Source organism: Leptosomus discolor, chromosome 8 (assembly GCF_034619465.1).
Source record: "Leptosomus discolor isolate bLepDis1 chromosome 8, bLepDis1.hap2, whole genome shotgun sequence".
NCBI classification, from domain to species: domain Eukaryota; kingdom Metazoa; phylum Chordata; class Aves; order Leptosomiformes; family Leptosomidae; genus Leptosomus; species Leptosomus discolor.
Window position 1 is genome coordinate 60,688,119 of NC_141398.1, and position 19,663 is coordinate 60,707,781.

Sequence of the window (19,663 nt, forward strand, 5' to 3'; positions counted from 1 at the left end):
GGGGGGGTGTGTGGCACGGAGGACGGAGTGCGCATGCGTGATGCACCCGACGCGCAGGCGTAGGGGGGCCCCCCCCCCCCCCCCCGCTGGAGCGGGCAGGGAAGGAGAAGCCCGCGCAAGCGCAGTGGGGCGGGCCGACGGTGAGGAGCTGCACAGGCGTGTCGGCCACCCTGGCGCAGGCGTAGTGGGGCGGAGCGGGACGGCGCAGGCGCGGGGGGGGGGCGTGTCGCGCGCAGGCGCGTCGCGTCGCGTCGCGGGGCTCCATGTCGCGGCGGGCCCTGCGGCGGCTGCGGGGCGAGCAGCGGGGCCAGGAGGAGCCGGGCCTGGGCGAGCTGGGCCTGGACCCCGGCCCTGAGCGCGGCCGGGAGGAGCTTCCGCCGCCGGTGGCTGCCGGGAGGGGACGCCGCGGGCCGGCCCGCACCGGTGTCAGCAACCGCTTCGAGCTGGTGAGGGGTGACAGTGCCCGGGAGGGGTTGGGGCCTGCGGGGGTGGGGGTCCGGGGGGGCGGGCGGTGACTGGGAGGGGGCAGCTGGGGTGAGAGCGGCTGTGGGAAGGGGCAGCTGGGGTGGCAGCGGCTGGGAGGGGGTGGCTTGGGGGGAGGGACTGAGGGGGGGGCTGGGTGGCAGCGACCGAGGGGGGTGACAGTGACCCGGGTGGTGTTGGCGGCGTGGGGGTGACTGAGATGATGGTTTGTGGCAGGGAGTGATTTGGGGTCAGTGACTGGGGTGGGACTGAGGGGTTTGGGGTGGTGTGTGACAGGGAGGGCCTAGGGGAGGCTCGGCTGGCGGGGGTAGGAAAGGGAGGGAGCTGGGGGGTGTCAGGGAGGACTTGAAGGGGCCGTGACTGGGGCTGAACTGGGAGGGAATTGGCGGGAGGCCTGGGAGGGGCTGGGTGGTCTGGGTCCAGGTGTTGTCAGAGCTGGGTCTCGCTCTCGGGGTGGTCAAACAGTGGGGGAAACTGGATTGAGGAGGGGTCCTGCCACTGTCCCAGCCGTGAGAATCCCGGTGCTGGAGCTCAGGGGTCAGGCAGGCCGCGATGGCACGGAGGGGTCCTTGGGGTGGCAGAACCCGGCCCTTCTTCTTTGGGCGCCTTGGCCGGCCCCAGCAGCCCCCTCTCCTTGCCCAAGGCTTGGCTGTGCGAGCGTAGGCAGGGATGGGCTTGGAGCCTCTGCCCATGGAATACCAGAGTCCAGACGAGGCCGTGCTTTTTTTTCTGCCAGCTGTGCCGGGGTCGCCTTGTTGGGGCCCTGTGCTCCCCTCCGGCGATTCGGTGGGTGTGGGGCTCTTTGGGCACCCCCTGGGTGACACACTCGAAATGAGGGGTCATCCCTGTCCGTCTGTCGGATGAGCCAGCCGGGCGGTTGAGCCCTGTGACGTTTTTCTCCCCTGTTTGCAGGTGGAACAGGTGAGAGCCCTGGGAAATCCCGTCCCCCGGGGCGCAGGAGGAGGCAGAGCGCAGCCCCGCGCCCCCTCTTCCTGCAGCTTCTCCCTCTGTTCCCCCAGATCCCCGCCGAGGAGTCGGAGGATGAGCCCCCGCCCAGGGAGGAGCGAGCGGACGCCCGGCTCAGCGAGCGGGATGCGGCGGGAGGGACCCACGAAGGGGCTGGGGCTGAGGAGGCCGACGGCAGCGGGCAGAGAGCCGGGGGGGAGGCCGAGCAGCCGGACCGAACGGTAACCGAGCGGGTCTCTCGTGGCGGTGGCGGTCACCCCGTGGGGGGGGGGAGGGAGGGTTTCTCACCTCCCTGTCTCTGTGTGCGCTGAGGAGCTTCGTGGTGACACACAAGTGTCTTTTTCCTTGCACTCGGGTGGATGATGTGCTGGGTGTGGGCAGAGGCTGAGCGGGGGGAGCCTCAGGGGAGGGGCCCACGCAGGGAGCTTCCACCCGGGCGCTTGGGGCTCCGGATTTGGAGGAGAACGAGTGGTTTGGTGCTGAGGGTTGGGGGTGCAGCTGAGGAGATCTGACAGCCGCAGAGGGGAGGCTCCTGAGGGAGACTTTGTGCCGTGTCCTCCCGAGCAGCCTGGGCTCTGACAAGGAGACGGCTCGCAGGAGCACGGGAGGAAAGGGGCCCTTTAACCAGCGATTCCCCGCTGGCAGTCTGGCCCGTGTCTCCCGGCATGAGGGTAGGGGGAGGGAAAGGAGCTTGGCCCCCTGGCCTCACCCGTCAGGGCTCAGCGTTTGGGGTGGGGGTCCCTGGGGTTGGGGTGTCCCTGGGGTTGGGGTGCCAGGACGGCGTGGCCAGAGGAGCAGAGACCACTGTCCGTGCGTGGCCCCGCTGTGCTGGCGGCCTCGGCCACCCCGGGGGCTCGGGAACGCTCCGGCGTGAGCCCCGCTCGGTCGCTCCCCGTGGGGGCGGTGGCTCCGGCGGGCCCTGACCCAGCGAATTTGCTGTGTGACCACCGCGGGGGGCAGCTGCTGCTTCCCGGGGAGAGACGGGGGAGCCCTCAGCAGGCGTCCCCCCCGCCGTTTGGTAGAGCCACAGCGGGGCTGCGCGTTCCCCTGGCTCCGAAATCGCCTCGGGACCTGCGGGGTGGTTCTGGGAACGCTGGAAATGGGCTTTTTTTAGCTCTGCGCTGGAAATGGGCTTTTTTAGCTCAGGGTGCCCTGGGGCAGGGGACAGCAGCGTGCCCGTCGGGTTGGGGACTGCCACGCAGCGTCGGGAGCTGGGAGAGCTGCGTCCGCAGCTCGAGGAGCCTCTGTCCTGTGGTGCTTCGGGGCAGGTGTTGGTTTCTGTGGAAATGGGAGCGACCGATGAAGCTCTCAGCCTCCTTAGAGAGGCAGAAATCAGGTTTGTTGGTGGGCGGGAGCAGTTCTTCCACACCTGGCTCATCTGAACTGTTTCTTGACGGATTTTGTTGTCTCGGACGTGGATGAAAGTCAGCTGAGGTTTAACTCTGACGTTTGTAACCCTTCGCTGGTGCTTTCCTCCATTTTTTTCCCGTGTCTTAGTTCCCGCTCGCTGACAAACCCGAAAGGATGAATTTGGGTTTCTTTTGAGGGCCCGCTGGGCCCGCTGGCCCGGGCCCTTCTCCCCGGGGAGCTTTCAGCCCCGCACTCCGAGGGCCCGCTCTGACCCCAGCTCCGCTTCTCTTTGCAGCCGGCGCTGAGCAGCAAGCCACGGAAGAAAAAAAAGAAAAGGAAAACCAAGAGGACTCCGGCGGGGGAAGCTCTGGTACGTCCGCGTTCGCTCCGGCAGTTGGCGGCCGTGCCCCTTTCTCCGTCGGGGTCGGCGAATTAGCAGCTCTGAGGCGGTTCCAGAAAAGATTTTTGAGGCGAAAAACCTCCTTTTTTGCGTTGTGCTCATTGAAAATTACAAAGCGGCAACAGTGGCTGTTGGCCGCGCTGCTTCACGGCGCCGGGGCCGGCGCAGCCCCGCGGCAGCTGCTTCGGGCCGAAATCCTCGTGGCGGCGGCTCCTTTCGTCTCCCCCGCCAGCCTCCGCCGGCGAGGGAGTTGGCGGCGTTTCCACGTTCTTCCCTCGCCCCGCTGAGGCGCCCTCCCGGCAGGAGCTCTTGGTGCCGGCGGTCGCCCGCGTTCCCTCCTCCCCCGGGTGCGGCCCCACGCCTGCTCGGGGGTTTCACGCCCGGCAGCAGCGTCTGCTCGGGCCGTATCGACCCTTCCCGTGTGCCCTCGGCGGGGCAGGGAGCCAGGGGACAGCGCTTCTCTCTGGCCAAGCCGTGTCCCCTAAGGCAGCCTGCTGGAGTGGGAACTTTATCCGGTGTCTGCGTTCATTCCCAGGATAAAACCGGGAGGCGAAAGCGTCTGCGTGAGTCAGCTTTGTCCGCGTGAGCTCGGCCGGGGGACCGAGCGGGCTGGGCTTTTAAATTCCGTGGAAATCGAGTTTCAGCAGGAACTAATTTTCTGCTGAGGTTTGAGGGTCTGAAGTGTTCACCCGGGGGAGAGCCTTTGCGAAACGTCCTGAGCCGCAGCGCGCTGAGGTGCTGAGCGGGCGAGCGGCCTGGCCGCCACCTCCTGCCCAGGGGTTCAGCTGGGGGGGGCTCAGGGTGAGCCACTGAGGCAGAGAACCCGACCAAAGAGCCCCTTTCCTCTGCCAGCCCGAGGAGAGCGAGCGATGGGGGGACAGCAGCCAGCTGTAGGGGGGCTTCATGCCCCGAACCAGGCAGTTTGCTGGTAGAACCGGGCCGGAGTGGAGATAACGCTGCCTTTGTTCACGCACCGAGGTGCAGAGCACGTTCTGAACCCTCCAGGGATCCTCTCCACGCGCAGGGGCTGTGTTTAGGTGGAAGAGGCGAGCTCGCCGCGCCGTCGGAGTGTCGGGAGTGGAACTCCACGTTCCGCCCACGGCCGTCGCGAGGAGGGTGCGGAGCGGCCGCATAAGCAGCGCGTCTCTTGCTGTTTGTGGGGGAAAAGAGAGGAGAATGGGGACAAAAGTGTCCCACAGCTGTCGGGTGTGTGCTGCTGGATGTGGTCGTTAGGAGGGGGCGGACAGTGGGAGCGCGACGCGGTGGAGCTGGGTGAAAATCAGGCGAGTGGTTGGCGTGTTGTTGCAAGGGTCACCCCGTAACTTAGCGTTGCCACGGAAAGGAGGTGGTGAAGGCTGATGGTTTGAATATTGGGGATGAAAATCCCCACCCCAACGTTTCATGATATTACAGGGGTTGTGGTATAAATAAACCAGACGAAGCTGGGTGAAGGCTGGGTGGGAAGGGGCAGAGCAGACAGCCCGCCCGCTCTTTTCCACGCTAGATCCGTTCAGCCGGCGCGTTCGGGCTCGGGATGGCGCGAAGAGCGACAGCCCTGATACCCTGAGCGAGCCGGGCAGGGCGGACAGGCCCCTGGGGGGCGGTGGGGCAGGGCGGGCAGGCGCTGGGCGGCGTTCCTGCGGGCAGAGAGGGGAGTGGGGAGCAGGAGGCCTCCATCGGGGGCGCGCCCGGCGATGGGGACCGGCCGAAGGACGCGGAGGTGGCTGGGTGTGATCTCTGCCGGGCGAGTGCCGCGGTGCCTCGGGCTGTAACAACCACCTTCTCTCTGCCTGTGCCTGTCTTAAGGAAGACGATGCCCCGGCAGACATCGACAGCCTGCTGGAGCGGATCGAGGACACCAACGGGCTGTCGCAGCAAACCCCGAGCGGGGTCATCGCTGACAGCAGGCCTCTGCTCTACGTCGAGCACAGGTAGCGCTTGCTTCCTTCCTGATTTTTGGCCTGGGGTGTGACAGGGATACCCCTTCCCCCAAGGGAGGGAGCTGGGAGCCTACCAGTGTGAATTCCGGTCCGTGCTGGGAAGGGGTTGGGGTCACGGTTGGGCACAGCTCCGGTTCTAACCGCTGCTCGTGGAGCTGGGTTCGGGTTTGAGCAGGGACTGGCATTCTCTGCTGCCACGCCTGGCTGGAGCGGGTGTCTGGACCAAACTAACCTCCCGAGGTGCCTCCTGCTCCATAGGAGAATCCCTGCGGAGCTGCCGAGAGCCCCGGCGCGTGCAGCTTTCGCCCCAAATCCCGCTGCCCAGGTGACCGGGCGCTGCGAGCAGCAGGCCCCAGGACAGCGTGTGCTGCCCTCCCGGGAGGGCCGAGCACCGCCGGGAGCTCCTTTCCCCAGGGGAGCGGGTCAGCCTTGTCCGACCTCTGGAGCGCATCCGAGAGCTGGAGAGCGACCCTGCCTCGGGGTCGGGATAACGCCTGGGCCTGGGTCCCACTGGGAAACCTGCTGGGAAGGGGCTGGCCGGGCTGCCCAGCGTGTTTCGGAGCCCTGCGCTGGTGCAGGCGCCGGCAGCTCTTTCTGTTGTGGGAGAGAGCGTTCAGACTCGTGGCTGGGACCGCTTCCCGCTCCTGGTTTGGAGACCTCCGGTCAACGCCGCGTCCAGACGGAGCCTGGGCCGGTGCGTGCTTGGTGCCAGCGCGGCCCGGGGGGGGGGCCGCTGCATCCAGGCAGAATGTTGGTTTGATCAGGGGCGGTTTTAAACTTCAGGGAACCTCTGGTCGAGTAAAGATTATCCAGAAACCTTCGAGAGCCGGATAACTGAGCGGGTGAGGGTTGGCAGTGCTGGATCTCAGCCTTCCCCCTCCCTCATTTCCAGCCCCCCTCCCTTCTCTGGGCCACGTGGTGGATCAAGAAAACCGTGGCTGTTGTCCTGCTTTGATACAAGCTCTTTGCACTTAAAAAAAAATTGCGTTTGAATCCTCACCAGCCCCGGTGCAGCGGGCAGGGTGCTCGCCCCGAGTCGCAGGAGGCCGCTGCTCCGCTCGGCGGCGGGCGCCGCGTGTTTTCCAGACCCCCTGCGCTCCCGAGCCGCGGCTGTGCCGGCAGTATCCCGGCCGAAGGCCCCGGCAGCCTGGAGAGGGCAGCAGGAGCGTTCCCCAGCTCCGCGCCGCCCTTGGGGCAGCGCACGAAGGGAGTCTGCGCCCGGTGGAGCGGGGCTTTCGGTGCCTCCTGCCCGTTTGGAGTCTCCCTTTCTGTGTGTGGGGCCAGACCAGGGGTGTGGGGGGCAGCTCGGGTGCCAGAGGCCTTTGGGGTACAGAGCCCGTGGTGCTGATGGAGAGGACTCGGGCGTGAGCCTTTCGGCTGCGTTTCGCTGACGGGAGCTTTTCTTTCTTCTTCCAACCTTCTCAGAAACTTGAACCCCGAGAACGAGTTGAAGAGATACTTTGGGGCTCGCGCTGTTCTTGGGGATCAGAGGTCAGTCCGGAATTTAACGTCTTAAACCCTTTCCAAACCCGAGTCGGGGCGTCTGTCCTTCCCTTGGTGCGGGTTAGCGACCCCCCCCAGTGCCGCGCCTGGGCAGGGAACCCAGCGTTCAGGGGGTCTCGCTCGTTCAGCAGCCGCTTCTTGGGACAGGAGGACGTCTTTTTGTGTGTGTGTGAGGTGGGGGGAGTAAGACTTCCCCAGGCTTTTGCCAGCATTTGCTTTTTCTTCTGCTGATTTCCCCCCTCGTTGACTGTCACACGCCCTCCTGAAGTCCTTTCACTCAAATGCATATAGACTCTTAGATTTATTTTTGTGTTTTTGTTTTCTTTCTCCAGCATTTGTCTCTTGTGGCAATTGCAAAGTCTCTGGTGTCTCACAGAGCGGACCCTGAATGCTTCCCGGGGGGTCTCATACACTCACTTGCTTTCGGGGGGGGGCGCCCGGGGAACCTGCCGCTTCTGGGGCGCGAGGCCTCCGCGCGGTCGCCCGTTGCGCTGCGGTCGCTGTCCTGAGCTGGCTGGGAAGCGTGAGAAGGGTGTAAGCTCCGAGCAGCGATGGTGGCAGCAGAAACCTTCTCTGAGAGAGCCTGTGGAAGAATGTTTAGTGCTTGAGGAAGAAGCAGCAGTCCCAGACGTGGCTTTCTTAGGGTAGCCTTGACTTCTGAATTCCCCCTGCCCTGAACCGATCCTTCGGTCGTGTTGTGAGCGCGGCCTCAGCTGAAGCAGTTGGCGTTTGAAGGCGCTGCTGGGAAGAGAGATGAGTCAGAGGGATGTGGGGCTCTTAATTGGACCTGGGAAGCTGTTTGAAGCAGAGAGGCAGCTGAGAACTTGGCAGGAATAAAAACAGGGGAGCGAAGCTATTGAAGTGGAAATGCTGGAGGCCCTGGCTGGCCCAGGGAGGAATGGTTCAAGTAAGGCAGAGCCTGAGCGAAGGTATGTTGTGTCTGGAAGGCAAACATGGCAAAGCTCTGGGCGAAAGCTCCGTGTGGCTGGGCTGCAGCTGGGGAAGGAGTTGGATCTGGGTTTTTTTTTTCTTCTCCTCCCCTGAATCATCCTTTTTCTGGCTGCTTTCAGCCCTCCTCGTCCTGTTGGTGCAGAGAAGTTGTGACCTGCCGTGTTGTATTTCCCCAGGCCGAGGCAGCGGCAGCGCCAGTACGTCCGCAGCACGTGGCTGACGGCTCCCAAGAACACCTGGCCGCGCTACAGCAAAACAGGTGAGGCCGGCGCTGCCCCCCCTGCCCGCCCCACCGCGCTGCCCCCGGCCCCTGCCTGCTCCCGCCGGCGATCCCGCGGCCTCGGCGCACCGAGACCGACCGGCGCTCGGCGGCTGGTGTGGAACGGGGGGGGGGGGGGGGCTGCCCGTCGGCTGTTGGGAACGCCTCCTTTCCCAGCAGGGAGAGCTCTGTCCTCTCGGATTTTGGCCTTGGAGCTTTCCCCCCCCCCCACTTATTGGAGGTGGCAGGTGATGAGCGGTTCCCCTCTTAACAGCAGGATGAGAAGCGCCCGCGGGGAGAGCGCGCCGCCTGGGCTTCTCGGGGAGGGGGTTTGGGCTTTGACTCGTGAGTGAAATCCTCTGGGGGCTCCTGAAAACGCGTCTGGCTTCGGCCCCAGCGGCGTGGGTGAGGTTTCCGCGCGGTGGGAAGGCGGAAGAGCTGCTCTCGCAGGCTGGCAGCAGCGGCCGCAGCCGCCTCTCCTCTCCCCTGCCCCCGCCAGGCATCGCCATGCAGCTGCTGGACACCGGGAGGGGGGTGCAGCACTTCGCCTTCGAGCACCACCGCGAGTACCAGCAGGTGCAGTTCAAGTTCCTGCACGCCGTGGAGTCCATGGACCCCAACAACATCGTGGTACGTGGGGAAGCCGCGCTGCCCGTGCTGGGGGCTCCCCCGTCCCCGCAGCCCCTTTCCCTGGGAGGGGGGGGGGGGGGGGCTGGGGCTGGAGCGTCCCAGGGCTTTATTTTTCGGCCAGTCTTGTTTCGAGCAGTCAAGCCCCGTGTCCCCTCGGCGTGGGGGCGAGGCAGCGTTGCTTGCTGAGCTCTGCGGTCACCCTAGGAGGGGGATAAGTGTCCACCTCGGGGCTAGGGAGGCCCAGGGGCTGGTGGCCGAGCCCCGGTGGCTCTGCCCGAGAGCTCGCCAGGTGGCCAGCGGAGAGAGGAGCCCGTCGGAAGCGGCCGTTTGGCTGAAACGGCGGGAATAAAGCTCCCTTGTCTCAGCTCTTCAGCTGGGAAAGGAAAAATACTTGAAATGGGAATCTCGAAGTACAACAGCTGTTAGTTTAGACTCTTGCATGGATGAAAAATGTGTCTTTTCTCGGGATTTCAGCAAAACGGTCTTTGTGTCGGAAGTCCTTCATGCGTGTCCAAGCTTATTAAACTGGTAACATTTGTGATTCGTAGTGATAAGCAACAGTAAAATTGCTCTGCACCCTCCTGAACCATAACTGAGGTATTTTTGCTCTAAAAACCCTGGCCACATGAGCTCGGATACGTGCCCCGGAGGAGTTTGTTAAAGAGGCCATTGTCTGCTAAATAAAGTTGCCTTCCTTCTGCTTTCCCACCCTCTGCTGCTGGCTGCTGCTGTCTCCGGCCCTGCCTGGGCTGAGGGAGAGGCAGTCAACTCTGCCGGGTGGTTCGGTGCAGCAGCGCCCGGCGCCGGAGCCGGCACCGTAAGGACGGCTGCCGCGCGGCTCGCCCGCCTGGGCCGAGCAGGACCGGCTTTCCCCGGTGCACCGTAGCCTCTGTGCCCCGTCCCTGTCGAGCGGGTCTGGCCGCTTCGGAGGTTTCCCTGCAGCTTTAGCCTTCCCCTTTGCTGTTGAGGGCCAAACCTAGTGGGTGGGTTTGCCGGTGCCAGGAGGACGTTGAAACCCCCCCCCCCCCCAGTCTGTGGTAACCACGGTCTCGGCGTAGCTGGAGCCCGGCTGTGCCTTGCTGGCGCCAAACACCAATTTGGGGGGGGGGTGTGCTGCTCAGCGAGTGTGTTTTCTGCTCTTGCCAGTGGGTTAAAGGGCCTTGCTGGCGAGGCTGGGAGGGTGCGAGGAGCGCTTTGGCCCCTCGCGGTGACCCTGGCTGCTCCGTCTCTTGCAGCGGACGAGCAGGGGACTGGAGAGCGAGCAAAGAAGGGGTCAGACATCGGGCTGGTGGCACCGAGGCGAAGGCGCTGGGCTGGGGCAGCCTAGAACGTAAAGGCTTTGTGCCGTAGGTGGCCGTGGTGGCCGCCACCCTGCAGATGGACGGCTTCTGGAGCTTTTGGAGCTGTAGTCTTTCAGTTTGGCGGGGGGAGGATCCCAAAACTAAGCTGTGGGGAGATTTGAAGTAGCTTTGGTTATTTTCATATTGAAACTGAGCTTTAGGTAGTTGGAAAAAGGAGCCCATTAGTGGGCGCAGAGGGTTTTCAGGGGTGGTTAAACTTGTATCCTGAAGCCTGGAAAAAAATATTTTGAATCCACAACCATTGAGGAGCTGGATCCTGGAGTTGTAATAGCCGTGTCCAAAGGTCCCCTCGGTACCCAGAGGGAGCAAAAGCCGGATCAAACGCTCGGAATTTTGAAGGGCTAGGGAATAAAACCAGTAATTATGGCTGGTGCCTGCATCTTGGATATCGTGTGCTGTTGTGGGCCCTCGCCTTCGGAAGGGGACGGTGGCGCTGGGAGAGAGGCAGGGCAGGACGGCAGAGAGGATCAAAGGCCCAGCACGGCCTCGGCGCTGGAAAAGCTGGGTCGGCTGGGAGGGAGCTGCCTGAGGGCAGCTGCGATGGAGGGCTGGGATCCCGCGTGGGGCGGGGAGAGATCTCCCTGCCGTCCCGCCCGGGGCAGGGGGGCAGCTGGCGGGTCGGGGCTAAGGGAGGCTCTTGGCGTTGGGTGCCGCTGGGGGGCTGGGGGGGCACCCGGGTCGGTGGGGGAGCAAATTCACCAGGGGAGATGCAGATACTGTGAATGGCACCTTGGGGGGGGGGAGGCCTGAACCCCTAAAGGGGGGCAGCTTGGAGCGTGCTGGGGGGCATCAGGTGTGCCCGGCTTTGTGCCCTCTTGGCCAGGCATCTGCTTTTGGGGACGGGGCAAGGGGAACCTCTGCTCTCGCCCCTCTGCTTTTGGGGACGGGGCAGGAGGGACCTCTGCTCTCGCCCCTCTGCTTTTGGGGATGGGGCAGGAGGGACCTCTGCTCTCGCCCCTCTGCTTTTGGGGACGGGGCAAGGGGAACCTCTGCTCTCGCCCCTCTGCTTTTGGGGACGGGGCAAGGGGAACCTCTGCTCTCACCCCTCTGCTTTTGGGGACGGGGCAAGGGGAACCTCTGCTCTCGCCCCTCTGCTTTTGGGGACGGGGCAAGGGGAACCTCTGCTCTCGCCCCTCTGCTTTTGGGGACGGGGCAAGGGGAACCTCTGCTCTCACCCCTCTGCTTTTGGGGACGGGGCAGGAGGGACCTCTGCTCTCGCCCCTCTGCTTTTGGGGACGGGGCAAGGGGAACCTCTGCTCTCGCCCCTCTGCTTTTGGGGACGGGGCAAGGGGAACCTCTGCTCTCACCCCCCTGCTTTTGGGGACGGGGCAAGGGGAACCTCTGCTCTCACCCCTCTGCTTTTGGGGACGGGGCAAGGGGAACCTCTGCTCTCACCCCTCTGCTTTTGGGGACGGGGCAAGGGGAACCTCTGCTCTCACCCCCCTGCTTTTGGGGACGGGGCAAGGGGAACCTCTGCTCACCCCTCTGCTTTTGGGGACGGGGCAAGGGGAACCTCTGCTCTCGCCCCTCTGCTTTTGGGGATGGGGCAGGAGGGACCTCTGCTCTCGCCCCTCTGCTTTTGGGGACGGGGCAAGGGGAACCTCTGCTCTCGCCCCTCTGCTTTTGGGGACGGGGCAAGGGGAACCTCTGCTCTCGCCCCTCTGCTTTTGGGGACGGGGCAAGGGGAACCTCTGCTCTCACCCCTCTGCTTTTGGGGACGGGGCAAGGGGAACCTCTGCTCTCACCCCTCTGCTTTTGGGGACGGGGCAAGGGGAACCTCTGCTCTCGCCCCTCTGCTTTTGGGGACGGGGCAAGGGGAACCTCTGCTCTAACCCCTCTGCTTTTGGGGACGGGGCAGGAGGGACCTCTGCTCTCGCCCCTCTGCTTTTGGGGACGGGGCAGGAGGGACCTCTGCTCTAACCCCTCTGCTTTTGGGGACGGGGCAAGGGGAACCTCTGCTCTCGCCCCTCTGCTTTTGGGGACGGGGCAAGGGGAACCTCTGCTCTAACCCCTCTGCTTTTGGGGACGGGGCAAGGGGAACCTCTGCTCTCGCCCCTCTGCTTTTGGGGACGGGGCAAGGGGAACCTCTGCTCTAACCCCTCTGCTTTTGGGGACAGGGCAAGGGGAACCTCTGCTCTCACCCCTCTGCTTTTGGGGACAGGGCAAGGGGAATCTCTGCTCTCACCCCTCTGCTTTTGGGGACGGGGCAAGGGGAACCTCTGCTCTCGCCCAGCCTCGCTCCTCGTGGGTTCTTTTCATCCGCAGTTTCAGCCGTTCCCGTGAGGCGCGTCCCCGGCCTCGCGCCGCAGCCTGAGCGTCGGCTCTCCGGTGCCGTGGGACGGGGCGGCTTCACCGAGAGCAGCCCCTCTCCCTCAGGCGTGGTGGCCTCCCTGCCGCCCTGAGGCAGCTCGGTGCCGCCGTGTAACCGAGCTCGTGCTCTCCTGCAGCTGCTGCTCCAGATGAACCCCTACCACGTGGACTCCCTCCTGCAGCTCAGCGACGTGTGCCGGATGCAGGAGGATCAGGAGATGGCCCGGGACCTCATAGGTAAGCGCTGAGGTGAGGAGCAGGCGCCCTGGCGACCGAAGGCTTTCGGTTCGGGGTTCTGGTTTCGTTTCGGCAGGGCAGCAGCAAACCAGAAGGGTTGGTTTGGCTCCGTGGCTGCGCCGCCGCGGCCGGGGGCGCTCGGCTTCGTGCGGTCCTGCAGGCCAGCAGGTTTTGCTGGAGGCTTTTCGGTAGAGCTGGGCCTGTTTGTCTGGGGCAAAGCGCGTCCGCGTGCTCCAGACGAGCGGGAGGGTTGGCTGGGCACGGCGGGGTCCCACCTGCGGGACGTTCCCTGCGGGAGCAGGGTCTGGTTTAGCAGCTACGGGATGCACGCAGCCGGGGCACGTGTTGCCCAGCGTGACGGCGGGGGCCAGAGGCGAGGTGAGGGCAGGATCTTTGGCTTCCCTGCGTGGAGATGGTTGCAGCAGAGGCAGCCCAAATCCCCGGCCTCCTCCGGCAGAGTTCCTTCTCGCAACTGGGGCGTGAGCTGAAGCCCACAGAGGGGAGCGGGGCTCGCTCGCCTGGCTACCCGCTGCGACCGGGGCGGCTTTGGGCCATGCTGGGCCGCGAGCGAGCCGGTTCCACGGCTGCCAGAGCCCTCGGTTATCGGGGCCTTCGGGCTGAACCGGCTGCCGGGGTGGCGGCGTGCCCTGACGCTGTCCTCCTGCAGAGCGGGCGCTGTACAGCCTGGAGTGCGCCTTCCACCCCGTCTTCAGCCTCACCAGCGGGACCTGCAGGCTGGACTACCGGCGGCCGGAGAACAGGTGAGCGCCGCGTCTGCCGGAGAGCCGCCGCCGCGCCCTGGCCTACTCGGGACACGGGGACCCAGATTCGCAACGGCGGCCGCGCTGGCGGGACCTCGAACGTCCCTTTCGGCCGGAACGAGCTGTGTCCCTCGGCGGGCGGTGGCCGTGCCCCTCAGCGAGGCAGCAGCGGGGCGCCCGGGCTGGGTGCTGGGGTACCAGCAGCTCTGGTGCTGAGGTTTCTTCGCAAAGCATCCTCTTTCCCGAGGGATTTCTTACTGGAGCGTGACCTGCTCCTCCCCGTCGCGTCCTTCTCGTGGGATCCGTCCCCCTTAGCCCCCGTGGCACTGACTTTTGGTCACAAAGCCACTCGCTGAGCGTTGGCGGCCGTGCTCCGTCACCCGCGTGCCGCTTCGTCCCCAGCGCCGCTCCCGACCTGGCTCTTCACGTCGTGCCAGCTCTGCATGCAGCTGCGGGGAAAGGTGACTTTATCCTGGGGATTTTCCAGTCACCTGACCCGAGTCACCTCTCCCAAACTGCTGTACCTGCAGGTTGCTCACATTTCCAGTACCCGCTCGCTGCCGGGCTTCGTCCTGCCCGTGACCTCAACGCTGTATCTCGCCCAGTTTGGGTGTTAGTGTGTCGTGTGTGTCCCCCCCCCCCCCAGTACGCGTGGTGTGCATCCTGTGTCACCGTCCCCGCAGGGCTGGGCAGGCTGGGACAAGGCAGGATGCAGATTTCAGGGATTTACCTGTGGTTTTTTTTGTTGTCCGAGTTGTCTGTGAGAGCACAAGGCTGCAGGGCCTCGGGGAGCAGGGAGGGAGCAGGCCATGGCTTTGCCGTCCCTGGAAGGTCTGTGGCACCCTGTACTGCACCGGGCTGGGCTCCCTGCACCCCCCTGGCTGCCCTGGGAGGGGGGGCGAGGAGCTGGGGCTGACCGTGGGTCCCCGTTGTCGAGCGCCTTGAGGTATTTCTCTCCAAACCTGGCTTCTAACGGCTGCTCCCGTTCCCCACGCAGGGCTTTCTTCCTGGCTCTTTTCAAGCACCTGATGTTCCTGGAGAAGAGAGGCTGTCCCCGGACAGCCCTGGAGTTCTGCAAGCTGATTCTGAGGTAGGTGCCCCCCAGACGAGGCCTTCCCTGGGGGGTGGGGCAGGGCATCTCAGGGATGAGCACGCGGGTGGGACAGGCAGCCCAGGGGGTTGCTGCTGCTCCCGCCGCCCACCGGGGCGGTGTCACAGGCCAGTCCGGGGCACGTGCTCTTCTCTGTGGCGCTGCTTTGGAGAGAGGTGGTGGTTGAGGAGGGGGGCTGCAACAGACGGGGCCGAGGTGGCCCTTTTGGCTCTTGCCCGCTGAGCCGTGGGCCTGGCCGGTGCGCGGAGTCTCTGCGGAGCTTCAGCCTGCTGGGTCGGTGGCCGTCGATCCTCCTGGGTGCTGACAGGGGGCCGTCACCCGCCGGTAGGGACGCGGGGCGGGCAGGGTGTTGCACTGTCACGCTGGCCACGCGGGCACAACCGTGCTGCTGTTCCCTCCGCTTGCTGAGGCACAGGAGCTCTCTGGGTGCTAGTGGGAAAGTCTTGCTTGGCTTAAAAAACGAGGACAGTCCGTTCAGGTTCTTGTGACGCTGGTTTTTGTGTCCTCCCCTTGCGCTCGCCTCCCTCTGAAGCCTCGATCCGGAGAACGACCCGCTGTGCGTGCTGCTGCTGATCGACTTTCTGTCCCTCCGGGCGAGAGAATACACCTTCCTGACCCGCCTGTTCCAGGAGTGGGAGGTGAGTTGCCGAGAGAGGGGGCGGGCAGAGAGGGGAGAGCTGCTCTCTGGGGCTCTCCCCACCTGGGCCACAGAGCATGAGGTTTTCGGAACGAGGTGACCCCCTCGGGGGCTGCCGCAGGGCCAGGCCGGCACCCCAGCGGCGTCGGAACGGCCCGTAAAGGCGCTGGGCTGCTGTTCCTTGTCATCCTGGTGTCCTGCAAACGATTGCACGAGCTCAGAAGTGCTTACTCAGTTGTGGGGGCACCAAGCCAGCGGCTGGAAGCCAGCAAGCCAGAAACCCCACCCTGCGTGCAGCCCGGCCGCATCGAGATCGTTCTGCGGGGCGTCAGTTCTCGGTAAACCCGTCTCTCTCATCCTGCAGAGTCACCGGAATCTGTCCCAGCTGCCCAATTTTGCCTTCTCGGTGCCGCTGGCCTATTTCTTCCTGAGCCAGCAGGAGGAGCGCTCAGAGGTGGAGCTGAGCCAAGCCCGGGAGAGAGCCGCCCGGCTCATCCAGCTCGCGTTGATCATGTTCCCAAGCGGTAAGTCTGTCCCCACCGGTAAGTCCGTCCCCGCAGGCTTTGTCACTGGTTTCATCTGTGAGAGCGAAGGCTGGATCCCAGGCGGCCAAATGCAGAGGCAGCAGTTTGCCTGTGGGCTGCCAACGGCGTTCGCCTCGGTCCGTGGGAGCTGGGAGCCCTGACTCAGAGGGTGGCGCAGGCCGGCGGGGGCAGGTCCGGCTCTCCCCGCCTCTGGGGTGGCAGCGGTGGGCTCCAGAGCGGGGGGAGCGGCTGCGGCCCCTTCCTGAGAGATGGGCGAGGCCGAGATCCCGAACCTGGGGGTAGGAAAATGTTTCAGGCCAGGGTCGCCCCGACCAGAGACAGCAAGTCCCTCTTGGGTTGGGCTCTTCCCGCGCACCCATCGCTCGGCTGGTGCTGCTCTCCGCCAAAGGAGATCTCGAGCCCCTCTGGGCCCGGGGGAGGGTGTGTCTGCAGGCAGGAACAACCAGCTCTCGCCCAGAGGTTTGGGTTGGGTGGGCTGAAGCCATCTTTCGCTGCGTGCGGTGGCGACTGAGATAAAACCCACGTGAAGTGCGGAAAATTGCACCTTATTTTCACTGGGAGGCGGGGGGAAAAGTTTGGGGGTTGTTTCCTCTGGGTCTGTTTCCATCTCTCTGGGCAGAGATTGAAGCGCAGCACAAACCCCCCAGCACCATCCTCCCACCCTCCTGGCGTGGGGCCTCGGCCGGTGCCCCGGCGGGGCGCTGGGCCCCCCGCCCCGGGATGGGGCTGTGTCTCTGCGGCCCTGGCAGCGGGGACGGACCGCGCCACGGCGCTCCTCGCCGGGCTGCTGCAAGCGAGCTGTCTTGACTCTCTCCTGCAGTTCTCATGCCGCTGTTGGATCGCTGCAGCGTGCAGCCCGATGCCAGGGTCGCGTCCCACTCCTTTTTTGGGCTGAACGCCCAGATAAGGTAAGCCCTGGAGGTGTTCTCGGCAAAGAGAAGGAATCGATTTTGCCGGCGGCACCGGGGCTTTTGCTTGCTCAGGCAGCTGATGGGGTTACGGCGCTGCGGAGGAGAGTGCTTGGTTTTCCTGAGTAGGCTCTTGGATGGTTTGATCGTGGATTTCCATCCTGGCCACCAGCTAACGCCAACAGACCCGCCTCACCTCGATGGGGGGGGGGGGTGGCAGGAGGTCGCACCGAGGCACGTAGCGAGAGAGGACGGCGTGTGCCTGCTCCCGGGGCCGGCAGTCTCCTGCCGGTCTGGGTTTCCCTGGCACGTGGTCCTCCCCACCACGGGAACGGTCTCCCCCTCGGGTCAGGGCGGCCGTAACGTTCCTCTCACGGCGGCGCTTGCCCCCCAAAAATAGACGAGGGGGCGGGAAAAACTGGTGGAGGTGGATGGAAATGGCGAGGCAGGGAGCCTGCGAGTCCTCTCTTGGGGTTCTCGCGCCGAAGCGCGGGGCGGAGACGAGCCCGCGCGGGGACCTGCGGGCGGGGAGGAGGAGAGTGCCCTGAACAGCAGCCGTCTCCCGTAGCCAGCCTCCCGCCTTGAACCAGCTGACGGCCCTCTACGTGGGAAGGACTCACTCCCTGTGGAAGGACCCGGCCGTCATGGCGTGGCTGGAGACCAACGTCCACGAGGTGCTGCGCGTGGTGGATGCCGGGGACCCGCTGGTGGAGGAGTCCGAGCGCAAGTGAGCGCGACGAGGCGGAGGCAGGCGGCTCTCGTACCGGGCGTGGGGGCAGAGCGGGCTGGGGGGCTCTGCGGACCAGAGGTGCTCCGTCCTGGGCTGGGGGGCTCGCTCAGAGCCGCCCTGATGGGGCCTGCTGACGCCCAGGGTTGGGGCCGGGAGGGCAGAGGCTCTTCCCTGCTTGGCACAAGCGCTTAGAGGCCCTTGCCAGGGGGAGGGAGAGGCGTTCGGTCTCCTAAACCGAAGGTGGTTTGCTCCGCTGACCCGCGGAGAGGGAGCCGGGCCGTGTCCCTGAGCCGTTCTGCTCTTCCCTCCGGAGGCCAGCGGCTGCCGGGTGGCCTTGCCCTCGCCTTAAGCCGCCTCTGCCCGCTACGGCGCGTCCCCCCCCCCCGGAGCCAGGGATGGAGCTGGCGACCCACCGGGAGAAGCAGAACCGGCAATCCGGCCGTGCCGAGGCGTGCTCGGTGCAATCCTGTCCCCCTTCCCCCCGCTCCAGGAGGAAGATGCGGTACCAGAGCGCGCCCAGGAATATCTACCGGCACGTCATCCTCTCGGAGATGAAGGAGGCCACGGCAGCTCTGCCTCTGGTGAGGGGCGCCGACGGGGCGCAGGGGGGTCTGCGGCGTGATGGCACTTGTGTCCCTGCCGCACGGGCGCTGGGCACGTCTGAAACCCGCCTCTGTTGTGCTCCCCGAGACCAAGGGCCTCGGCGTTTGCCGCTGCTGCCGCCACAGCCTTCCCCGCCTTCTTCTTCTTCCTCCCCGGCAGGAGGTGACCTCGCAGCCTGTGATGGGCTTCGACCCCTTACCCCCTTTGGACTCCATCGTTTCCTACACCAGACCAGAAAGGTACCTCCCCCGCCCCTCGTCTCCGTGCTGGCGCAGCCGGCGCGATCCTGGCGCGCCCTGGGCGCACGTGGACGCCCGGAGCTGCCGCCCTCCTGCCCCTGGGGGAAGAGCAGCCTGGCCTGCGGCGCTCCCGACTGGCACCGCGGACGGGCACGACCGGTCCCGCCGCTTTCCCGTGGCCGTCGCGGCCGGAGACGGCGGCTGCTGGCAGCCATTAAGGCAAAAGCCACTGAAAAACTTCGGCTCTTCCTTCACGGCGGTGGTTTGGGGGGAAAACAGGGCGAAGCGCAGCCGGCGGTGGGGTGCGCCGGCGCTCGAGGTGACCCCCTCCCCGCCTCCTGCGCTGGCCCAGCTCCGAGCAAAGCAGGCGTTGGCTTTCCAGGGCCAGCTGCTGGGCTGAGAAATCCCCGGAGATTCCCCCCCATACCCTGCGCCGGGGGCTGACTGGGGAGGCGCCCTGCGGCGGTCCGGGCAGCGGGGATCCCTCCAGCATCTCCGCGCCACCTCGGCCCCGGCGAGAGGTGGGGTGCCAAGCTGCCCCCTCAAGCGGGGCGTGACTTGTGTCTTTCAGAACGCCCTACCCGTCCAACGGAGGCACTTTATCGCTCTTCTTCCGCTCCCTGCTGCCCAATTTTAACTTGCAGGTACGTGCCGGGGAGCGGGGGGACACCGGAGCGCGCTTTCGCTGCCGGTGCCGCCGCCGCCGCGCGCGGTGGTTCTGCAAAGGGAGTGGCTCTTGGCGGAGGCAGCGGGTGGACGTCAGGTTGCAGAGCGGCCGGCTGCCGCTTTGGCCGGCGGCCTCGTCTCGCTCCTCTGCCTGCTGCAGCCCGGCGGGGAGCTCCCTGCCCGGCCCCTCCAGCTCTTGCTCTCGTGCAGGGGGACATCAGGCACGACGGGGATGAAGAGGCCGGAGCAGGGCAGGACCTGAACCAGGGGGTGAACAGGCTCATGGCAGCCATGCGGGACATGCTGGCGAACATCCAGTTCCAGGAACCCCCCCGCGACGACAATCCCGAAGGCGATGGGGACTGGGACTGAGCTGGGACTGGGACTGAGCCGCCTGTGTCTCCCCCACCCCCCCCCACCCCCCCCCTCACACAACCCTCTGTCATTGTCACCCCGTTGCGCTCCAATAAAAACGACACAAACCTCAGGAGCGGCTGCGGGGATGGGCTGGGGCTGGGGCTGGGGCGCGGGGAAGGGGGGATGCTGACGCCGCCGCCTTCCCCATCTCTCGGTGGGGGGCGAGGACCGGCTGAACCGTGGCCCGGCTAATCGACAGCAGCTGTCCCTCGGCCCCAAGCCCGCTTAGGCCCCTTCTGGCCTCCCCCAAGGACGGTGGCTGCGCCCTTCCCCTGCCTGCCCTCGCCTCCGCCGACCCGCGGGCTTTGCTTTTGCCCTCTCCTACCCCGGCCTCCCCTTTGTTCTTCCTCCCCTCCCCACCCTCAAACCACCTTCCCTCCACAAAACGCTCCCTGGCAGCGCTGGACCTTTCCACCTCGCTGACGAAGGGGCTCAGCATCGAGGGGGGGGGGGGGCTGCGCTGCTGGAGGGGTGGGATCCCTTTCTCCTTTGTTTTCGCCCTTGTGAAGGCAGGAATGAGGTCAGCGACTCCAACCCTTAACCTTGCTGCCTGCAAAGGGTTTTTTTGGGTTTTGTTGGTTTTTTTTTTTGCTGTGTAACGCGGTGGGCGTGTGCTGCTGAGCCAGGCTGCCCGGAATAAATCCTCCTCCCTCCTG

At 65.5% G+C, this 19,663-nt stretch overlaps 1 protein-coding gene across 1 annotated transcript; it reads left to right on the forward strand.

The window, feature by feature from the left end:
* The first annotated feature begins 263 nt into the window (after positions 1-263).
* Positions 264-19,077, forward strand: TCF25 (TCF25 ribosome quality control complex subunit). The gene is made up of 18 exons (XM_086469004.1): positions 264-446; positions 1,503-1,670; positions 3,095-3,169; positions 5,006-5,130; positions 6,565-6,630; positions 7,770-7,852; positions 8,352-8,482; positions 12,291-12,390; positions 13,058-13,151; positions 14,149-14,241; positions 14,795-14,900; positions 15,264-15,423; positions 16,265-16,352; positions 16,921-17,079; positions 17,573-17,663; positions 17,845-17,924; positions 18,496-18,568; positions 18,801-19,077. The coding sequence occupies exons 1-18, from the start codon at positions 264-266 to the stop codon at positions 18,960-18,962; spliced, it is 2,037 nt and encodes a 678-aa protein (XP_086325130.1). The 3' UTR covers positions 18,963-19,077.
* The last annotated feature ends 586 nt before the right edge of the window (positions 19,078-19,663 follow it).

Excerpts from the sequence above, each read along its gene's own strand:
- TCF25 (XM_086469004.1), top strand. The coding sequence starts at position 264 with ATGTCGCGGCGGGCCCTGCGGCGGCTGCGGGGCGAGCAGCGGGGCCAG. Across the intron at positions 15,424-16,264 it reads GTTGATCATGTTCCCAAGCG|TTCTCATGCCGCTGTTGGAT; the intron begins GTAAGTCTGTCC and ends TCTCTCCTGCAG. Across the intron at positions 16,353-16,920 it reads GGGCTGAACGCCCAGATAAG|CCAGCCTCCCGCCTTGAACC; the intron begins GTAAGCCCTGGA and ends CGTCTCCCGTAG.